This window comes from Myxocyprinus asiaticus, chromosome 50, assembly GCF_019703515.2.
Source record: "Myxocyprinus asiaticus isolate MX2 ecotype Aquarium Trade chromosome 50, UBuf_Myxa_2, whole genome shotgun sequence".
Classification (NCBI taxonomy): domain Eukaryota; kingdom Metazoa; phylum Chordata; class Actinopteri; order Cypriniformes; family Catostomidae; genus Myxocyprinus; species Myxocyprinus asiaticus.
The window spans coordinates 25,249,569-25,259,568 of NC_059393.1; the positions used below are offsets into that span (position 1 = coordinate 25,249,569).

At 36.0% G+C, this 10,000-nt stretch overlaps 1 protein-coding gene across 4 annotated transcripts in view; it reads left to right on the forward strand.

Moving 5' to 3' along the window:
* Positions 1–10,000, forward strand: part of LOC127439111 (voltage-dependent calcium channel subunit alpha-2/delta-2-like) — a 41,726-nt gene that overhangs the window by 10,197 nt on the left and 21,529 nt on the right. For all 4 annotated transcript variants that reach the window (XM_051695176.1, XM_051695174.1, XM_051695173.1 and 1 more), the window contains 11 exons: positions 3,143–3,224; positions 3,652–3,768; positions 3,863–3,922; positions 5,324–5,368; positions 5,900–6,023; positions 6,103–6,234; positions 9,185–9,242; positions 9,425–9,475; positions 9,549–9,648; positions 9,763–9,924; position 10,000. The exon at position 10,000 is cut by the window's right edge and continues 110 nt beyond it. In XM_051695176.1, coding sequence (XP_051551136.1) covers positions 3,143–3,224; positions 3,652–3,768; positions 3,863–3,922; positions 5,324–5,368; positions 5,900–6,023; positions 6,103–6,234; positions 9,185–9,242; positions 9,425–9,475; positions 9,549–9,648; positions 9,763–9,924; position 10,000 — 932 coding nt within the window. The remainder of the gene's footprint in view (positions 1–3,142; positions 3,225–3,651; positions 3,769–3,862; positions 3,923–5,323; positions 5,369–5,899; positions 6,024–6,102; positions 6,235–9,184; positions 9,243–9,424; positions 9,476–9,548; positions 9,649–9,762; positions 9,925–9,999) is intronic.

Consider the following 10,000-nt stretch of genomic DNA (forward strand, 5'->3'; position numbering starts at 1 on the left):
TAATATAATCGAGCTGCAGTCGAGCTGCAATCACATACAGATCTGTTGTCGTGGAAACAGGCGATATTTATGATCAGACTGCAGGGTTGAGATTCAACCGCACACACGGTTTCTGTAACAGAACCGATGGTTTAAAGAAGCTGAACGGACCCTCGTGTTATGAACGAGACCTCACAGTAGCTTTAGTGGCGAAGTATCTGTATATCAGGAGGTTTTCGATGTATTGTTCGTCCGCAGTTGTGTTTCTGACACTTTGTTTCTAGTGTGTAAATCTGTCTGTCTGTGGACAATATAAACATCACTTTCTGTATATTGATTATATTGACTGGTTTAGCCACCGGTGAGGATTTTATATTGTATTCTGTCACTGATACTCTGTGTTTTATGAACAGAAGACAGTTCAGCTCAGGTCATTGACAATACATTTATCAGCGCTGATCACTGTTATTGATTTTGTAATTGGATTTCAAAAGATTTAAAGTTATAAGGTAGAAGCAGCATATTGCAGAGATGCATCACAGAAAAAGACTGATTTGAAAGTCATAATCAAACCCTAAAAGTCATGGAAAAATTAGGGAAATTTCCAGAGTGAAAAGATGTTTCTCTAGAAGCTGTGGTTTATATATTTCATTGGCCAGATATTGTTCTCTGAGCAATTCATCATTTAACTACATTCAAATCTCAGGACGTTTGGAGACATCTATACACTAAAAAGTTGAATCATTTAAATCTATTTTTAAATGATCCAATAAACACAAAGGACTGCAAAAGTCACATTAGTACGTTGGTGAAAAAGTGTGTGAACCTTGAATTTAAAAGTGTCAGTGTTAATCCTGTCAATAAAATTAATGACGAAAATGTTTGTTGACCATAATGAAGACAAGATGAAAAACATACGTCATGTTGATAATAAAAGTTTATTTTTTTCTCCCCTTTTTCTCCCCAGTTTGGAATGCTCAATTCCCAATGCGCTCTAAATCCTCGTGGTGGCGTAGTGACTCGCCTCAATGCGGGTGGCGGAGGATGAATCTCAGTTGCCTCCGCGTCTGAGACCGTCAATCCGCGCATCTTATCATGTGGTTTGTTGAGCGTGTTACCGCGGAGACGTAGCGCATGTGGAGGCTTCACGCTATTCTCCACGTCATCCACGCACAACTCACCAGGCGCCCCACCGAGAACGAGAACCACATTATAGTGACCACGAGGAGGTTACCCCATGTGACTCTGCCCTCCCTAGCAACCGAGCCAATTTGGTTGCTTAGGAGACCTGGCTGGAGTCACTCAGCACACCCTGGATTCAAACTCGTGACTCCAGGTGTGATAGTCAGCGTCAGTACTCGCTGAGCTACCCAGGCCCCCGATAATTAAATGTTTTAATTAAAACATACTTATGTATGTTTCAGCTAACAATATATACTATCATAGTCTCATGACAACTCATACAAGATGGCGAAATCAGAAGATATCGTACAACTTGGCTCGTACGAAAAGGTACGACTTCGTATTGCCATGATATTTTTTCCTGGTTAGGTTTGGGGTTTGGGTTAGGAGTTAGGAAAAATCGTCATAACGTCGCTCGTTGGTTCGTTTTTTTCTCTCTCTATGGGAGCGTAAGTTGTCTGTTTTTGTATGAGCCAAATCGTACGAGTTCTTACGATTTCGCCATCTTGAACTATTATTACAACTTGCCATAAGACCGGGTTCGATGTTTGGTTTGAGTTTTGTCGGTTAAGGCTCAGGAATATTTTCTCACGTACAGTCGAGTGATTAGCCTTTGAAGTAAACTCTTTAGACCACGAGCGCGTTTAACGCAATACAACTGCTTTGATACTCTTTTAGCGCAGTCAGTGGCAGGTGTATGCGCCAACAATGACGCAGAATGTCCGTGTGGACGTGCTGATGACAGAATTTGCATCACGAGCACTGTTCGCAAAATGTACAAGCATGTGGAAAACCGAAGTATACGTTCATCTTAAGGGGTAAAACTTTACAGTTAGGGTTAGATTTGGGATAGGGGTTACATTTCGGAAAAATCTTCGCAATATGATTCATTTATTTTTCTCTATGGGAGTAAAAGTTGGACGTTTTTGTACAAGTTCTCTTACGATTTTGACATCTCGCACTGAGACCGGGTTGAATATTTGCATAAACTTTTTTCTGTTATAGTTTTATTCCTTTTTGACGTTTTGCACATTATCGCCAACGAAATAGTTATTTTTGACAGCTAATTTTTTTGCCATTTTAGTAAAGGGAAAATTAATTCATTATAAAATTAGCACATTTTAAGGACATTTTTGTCTAACTACAAAAACAAAACAAAAAAACTGTAAAAATGAACTGTTACTGGGTTGAATGTTTGGTAAAAATATTTGTCTGATACAGTTTGACACGTTTTCTGTCATTTTGCACGTTATCAGCAATGAAATTGATATTTATGACAACTAAAATTATTTGCAATTTCAGTCAAGGTAAAATGGACTAAAATGAATGAATTATAAAATTAAGAAACTGACAAACTATGAATAAACAATGACGAAAACGTAAAAATTATCATTGTTACTGGGATAATTAACAGTTGGCACAATTTGGTTATTTTGCAACAAAATTATTTTTGGCAACTAAAAGTATTCACAATTTTAGTCCAGATAAAATGTTCCAAAATTCATGAATTAAAAAATTATAAAAATATATAAATGAAATTTTCGTTACAAAAATAAAATAAAAAAATAACTAAAACCAAAAACTGTAAAAATTAACATTGTTGCTTGGTTGGATATTTGTTTAAAATTTTGTCTGTTACAGTATGACACATTATCATCAGCAAAATCTTTATTTTTGATAATTAAAATTAATTTGCTATTTTAGTCCAATTGAAATGGACTAAAAGGAATGAATTATAAAATTAACCAATTTAAAGGACTAGTTTGTCAAAAGACAAAAAAATAACAATTTTAATAATTTGAGACCACATGCAGGGTTTGATATCCATTGTTTCATGATAAAACTGATTGATTTTGTGTGTTTATTGTGTGTAATTGTTACAGTGATGCAGTAAAACACACAGTGTGTTATTCAACTGTTATTAGTCAAAGATACAGCACAAACTGAATTTAATGTGTGTGTGTGTGTGTGTATTGTGTAGGATCATGCACTGGGCTCGACGCATTGAACAGGAGATTGACAGAGTCCTGCAGCACATCAGCGGAGCTCAACAACTCAAAGGGGTAAGACTGTGTGTGTGTGTGTCTGTCAAACATGTGCTCATTATTCCCAAAACAATGAACAACTCCAGTGAAATCTGTCACAGAGATTATAATGATACTGCAGATACACTGACACACACAGTTACACACACTGTAGAAACTGTCAGTGAGTGTGTGTTTGTGATGTTGCTGTAATGATCTGTGTTGTTCTGCAGTTAAAGCAGGTTAATGAGGCGTCTTCTGTCAAACTGCTGGATTACAGCAGAAACACTCGTTAAAACATGAAAGAAACTCTGAAAACGGAGGCTATTTTTAGTGTGTCAGTGCTGAGAGGAAGTTCTCTGGGTTTCCTCCAGCTGTTGAATATTCTGTTTTAGAGACTTTAGTATTGAATCTCTATGCAGGTATGATGTTTATTGAATTTCAGTGTGTTTTGTTGTTGTTGTAGATCTACAATGAGAAGAGAAGACAGTTCAGTGTGGTCAGAAATAACCCACGAGACATCGTAGAGAAAGTCGCAACAGACATCGAGAGACTGCTGGCCAAGAAACGCAAAGCTCTAGAGGTAAAACACACACACACACACACACACACACGCACACTCATATAAACACACACTGTTGGTTTAGGATGAACGTTGATGGTTTGTTTTCCATTAGAAACTGGCGAGTGAAGCGGAGCGTCTGCAGAAAGATCATCGCTGGCAGGATGGGATCAAGGTCAGTTTGTGACGTCACTCATTTAATCTAAATCGTAAAGTTGTTATTTATGTTATATTTAATGTTATTTTCAGTTCATTATTTGAATGTGTGGTACACATTGTAAAAAGACATTTATAAAAGTGAATTACTTGTTAAATGAGACGTTTTATTCTGTGGATGATGTTTGAATTTTGTTTTCTGGTTAGAGGTCGGCCGATAGTAGATTTTGCCGGTACCGATAACTAAGGTGGTGGAAAAGGCCGATAACCGATTAATCGGCAGATCATTTTTAAAATTTATTTATAGAATAAAATAAAAAAATTGTAGTCTTTCCTTATAGCCCAACATTTAAGAAAAATCACTCATGCAGTTTATTGTTCGACCAAAATAAAATAAAATAAAATAAAAATAAAGATTTGGTGCATAACGCGTGAATTTTAACCATAAAAAAAGACCAAAACACTCTCTTATTTTGAATGACTGAGACTTGGCTCTATAGTGCTCTATAGTCAAGAAGGCTATTTACCAAATTGTGCTTTTGATTTGCCTGTATATTCACCAGATCAACGGTTTTGTGTTATACTGTATATATATATTTCAACAAATGAGGTTAAATGAGGAATAAGGTCACATTTTTTCTTTGCATTGCTTCAATTTAGCATTTAACACTTGATTATCTAATCAAAATAACAAAATATGCATTGAAGCGAGGATAAATATGGATTAATATTGTCAATGATGTTAGGGGTCTGGGTATCTCAGCGAGTATTGACACTGACTATCACCCCTGGAGTCGCGAGTTAGAATCCAGGGCGTGCTGAGTGACTCCAGCCAGGTCTCCTAGGCAACCAAATTGGCCGGTTGCTAGGGAGGGTAGAGTCACATGGGGTAACCTCCTTGTAGTCACTATAATGTGGTTCTCGCTCTCGGTGGGGCGCGTGGTGAGTTGTGCATGGATGCCGCGGAGAATAGCGTGAAGCCTCCACACGTGCTACGTCTCCACGGTAACGTGCTCAACAAGTCACGTGATAAGATGCACGGATTGACGGCCTCAGACGCGGAGGCAACTGAGATTCGTCCTCCGCCACCCGGATTGAGGCGAGTCACTACGCCACCACGAGGACTTAGAGCACATTGGAAATTGGGCATTCCAAATTGGGGAGAAAATAATATAAAATAAAAAAAATGGTCAATGATGAACGATTGAAATATAGCAAATAAAAACAAAAAACGATCAGCAGCTAACTATCGGTTTAGTTTTATGCCGCTAATCAATAGTTTCAAAACGCAACTATCGGCATCGATTAATCGGTAAACTGATATATTGGTCTACCTCTATTTTTGGGTAATTAAAATTACAATTATTATTTTTTAAGTAGATTATTTTTGTATTTGTGTGTTTCTGTGTGTTTATTTCAGGAGGAGAATATTGAATATTATAACTCTAAGGCAGAGATGGACTATGTGAGTCAATAATGTATCTCTTTATTGCATACATTAAAAACTTTTATAAGATGAATATTACAAATCATAGAGATTTTCATCAGATTTGTTCTGCCAACCATAATTATTGGAGGTTTTATATTAAAAATGGGGTCCATTTAATGGTACAAAACTAAAAGATTTATTCTTATTGGATAACTATTCTAAGAGAGGTTTTGGTGATAAGAAGGAAAATGATGCTTTCCTTGTGTGTTTATTGGAAATGCACTTTCATACAACATTTCTGTTTGGATATTGGTTACTATAACACTAAAGTAAAAAACGTCTGAATCTGCATGAGTGTTTAATGTTTGTTTGAGATCACATTTATATGATATTTCTCACTCATTTAATAAAATATGAACAAATAATCTTGTTCAATCTGTAATCTTTTCTAAATGAAAGTGACAATGATTTTGAAGATCAGACTCAAGCTAAAATGATGGAGTGATATTAAATGTTTGTGTGTGTATTTGAATATATGTGATTATGTGTAATGTTTGCTCACGACAGGACGGTGAAGACATTGATTCTCAAATGTCGCTGAAGTTGGATTTCGTTTACGACCCAAACTTTAAAAACCATGTGAATTACTCTCACACTGCGGTACAGATCCCAACGGACATCTATAAAGGAGGTGAGACACCAGACTAATGTTATTACATCAGTTATTACAGCACAATATCTGAGATTTCATGTGTGTCTCTGATGTGTAGCTCCAGTGATTCTGAACGAGCTGAACTGGACTCAGGCATTAGAGAGAGTTTTTATGGAAAACAGTAGAGACGACCCGTCGCTGCTCTGGCAAGCGTTTGGGAGCGCCACAGGAGTCACGAGATATTACCCAGGTAAACCTGTGACCTAACTTATACCACTGTAAAAAAACATGTTAATTACAGTTAACTACCGTATTTATCATTAAATGATCAAATGTTAATATACCAATTTAATGGAACTAAAACGAATCTGCTTTTATGCACTTTTATGCACAATTCATGTACAACCCCAATTCCAAAAAAGTTGGGACAGTATGAAAAATGCTAATAAAAACAAAAATGAGTGATTTGTAAATTATATTCACCCTTTGCTATATTGAAAGCACTGCAACTACACATTGTAGGATGTTTTACCTTGTGAATTTCATTGTTTGTTTTATGTACAGTAATTTAAAATCAGATGATTGCAACACGCTCCAAAAAAGTCGAGACAGGGGCAATTTAAGACTGATAACAATTCAACGAGTTGAAATAACTAGGCGATGTGAAACAGGAGATGTTAAACAGCTGAGGCAATCGTGTCATAGTATATAAGGAGCCTCCAAAAACAGCCTAGTCCTTCAAGAGCAAGGATCATTCAAGACTTTCAGCTTCAGCAAATAATCCAGCACTTTGAGAACAATGTTCCCCAAAGACAGATTGGAAGGATTTTGGGCATTTCACCCTCTACAGTGCACAATATAGTGAAAAGATTCAAGGAATCTGGTCAAACCTCAGTGTGTAAAGGGCAAGATGAAAACCACTTCTGAATGTGCGTGAACTTCGATCCCTCAGACGTCACTGTCTTAAAAAACATCATTCATCTATATCAAGAACATGGGCTTGGGAATACTTTAGTAAACCTTTGTTAGTCAACACCACTCACTGCTGCATCCACAGATGCAAGTTAAGACTTTACTATGTAAAGGAGAAGCCATACATCATCACTGTCCAGAAGCGCTGCTGACTTCTCTGGGCTCTTAAATGGAAAGTAGAACAGTGGAACTGTGTTTTTTTGGTCCACATTTAAACGTTTTTGAAAAACACAGCCATCGTGTTCTCCGCGCCATAGAGGAAAAGGACCATCCAAGCTGTTATCGGCGTCAGGTCCAAAAGCCAGTGTCTGTATGGGCCAGGGGTGTGTCAGTGCCCATGGGTAACTCGCATATCTGTGAGGGCACCATTAATGCAGACAGATATGTACAAATTTTGGAGCAACATATACTGCCATCCAGCACCATCTTTTCCAGGGACGTCCCTGCATTTTCCAGCAGGACAACTTCAAGCCACATTACAAATGCATGGCTGTGTGAGCAGAGAGTGCGGGTGCTAGACTGGCCTGCCTGCAGTCCTGAACATCTCTAATTGAGAATGTGTGACGCATTATGAAGCACTCAATACAGCAATGAAGACCCCGTACAATTGTGCAGCTGAAGACCTGCATAATGGATGACTGGGGGAAAATTCCACTTTCTAAACTTAACAAACTTGTGTCTTCAGTGCCCAAATGCTTAATAAGTGTTATTAGAAGAAATGATGATGTTTCACAGTGATAAACACTCAACTGTCCCAGCGTTTTTGGAGCGTGTTGCAATCATCTGATTTGAAATGACTGTACATTAAAAAAACTATGAAATTCACAAGGAAAGACATCATATAATGTGTAGTTGTAGTGCTTTCAATATAGCAAAGGGTGAATATAATTTACAAATCACTCCTTTTTATTTTTATTAGGATTTTTCATACTGTCCCAACTTTTTCAGAATTGGGGTTGTACAACAGTCATAATAACATGTGGTGAAACAAAAGACCACATAATGACTTAAATTTCATCAAGACACCAAACCCCATCAGAGCAACACATGTGATGCTAAAATAATGCAGTAAACATTAACTAAACAACTTATAATGTAACAAAACACCTCAATGCACGTAACTGAAATCAAAAATAAGAAAAAAACATGACTGTTTTAATAAAATATAATCAGATGCGATCACAGCGACTGTCTGATTATTGTTTATTACAAACATTTTAACAATAGTTTATCTTAGAAGTAACATATACTGTACATATTCACTGTTAACTATAAGGAAAGTGGTACTGTAAAATTACATAATTTTTTATTTTTATTTTATAAAAACATATATTTAATTATATATTTAAAATGATATAATTATACATTTTCACCATACATGGTAAGGTAACTACCAATTTACTTTTTTTTTATTTTATTTTTTTACTTGAGCATTTTTAGATTATTTTTCCATTAAAATAAAAATAAAAAAATTATTTCACCATAATAACAATACAAATCACACTATAGCTATTTTTGCTGGAAATACATGAAAAATGTGGTATTGCTTATTTTTTGATAATCCAGTGAATTAAATATAAAATGTGAATTTTCACAGTTAGATATGAGGCAAAACATATTTTTTTAATTCTAAAAACATATTTTTTTATTACAATATTTTACCGTAACATTACATGTGTATTTTAATATAAAGATTATATTTTAAAAAGTGTATTTAGTTATACATTTAAAAATGAAATATTTAAAAATAAAAGAACATTTTTCAGCGTGCATGGTAAGGTTAACCAAGTCAACCAATTTACACTTTTTTCTTTTTTTTACTTTTGCATTTTTAGATTATTTTCCCAATAAAATTACAAACCGTTTTTACAGTACAGAAGTAATTTTATATCACCATAACAATATACAGTATATCACAATATCATTATTTTTGCTGGAAATACAACAAAAAAATGTATTTGTTAAATAACCACGTGGTTATAGCTACAGTATTTTTAGATAATTAATTGATTTAAATCCTGTACAAATGGAAGGCACTTAATCTCATTTAATTATTTTCTCTTTTTATTTGAAACTTGAATGCAAACAGCAAGATACGATTATTTATAACAAATAAAGCAGTAAGCCATCAGTGCTGAAACAGCTTCACATTATGTAACGCTTGATTTAAAAACAAAAAACTTAAAAATTTTTAATAAAATGTGAGTTTTTTTCTTATTTTCCTGTAGCGGCTCCATGGAGAGCGCCAGATAAGATTGACCTGTACGATGTACGACGGAGACCCTGGTAAACAACTTCCTCTCTTTTCTCTGAACTTTTCTAGAGTGTTCATTGATTCTCTATATGTGGGCAACAGGAAATAACTTTCCAGGCTGTGATTGGTCAATGCGTGTTTTGGAGGAGGGACTCAAATTCACCTGTGAACACTTTGATCTTGAAACTGAGGCTTGTGTCGCTGTTTTTCTCAGGTATATTCAAGGAGCGTCGTCACCCAAAGACATGGTCATCCTCGTGGACGTGTGAGTGTCTGTGATTGTTTTAAAATGTGTGTTTGTGTGTTTTATTACAGTAATAACGTGTTCCTCCTCACAGGAGCGGCAGTGTTAGCGGTCTCACTCTCAAACTGATTAAAGCTTCAGTCACCGAGATGCTCGACACGCTTTCTGACGATGATTACGTCAACGTCGCCAGGGTCAGTGGTGCTACACCGCAGTCTCTGATCGCAGCATGTGTTTTGGATTATAGATAACGAGTGTCATTATAACTTCTTATTGAAATTTCAATCATCTGTTTTTTTCTTCATCAGTTTAATGAGAAGGCGGAAGCGGTGGTGCCGTGTTTTAGGCATCTGGTTCAGGCAAACGTTCGCAATAAGAAGATCTTCAAAGAAGCCGTGCAGCAGATGCAAGCCAAAGGAACCACAGATTATAAATCCGGCTTTCATTTCGCCTTCAACCAGCTGCTCAACGTGAGTCGAAACACATCACAACAATTTAATTCACTCATTCTCACAGTTATAATTGTCTTTTTCTCTCTTTCACAGA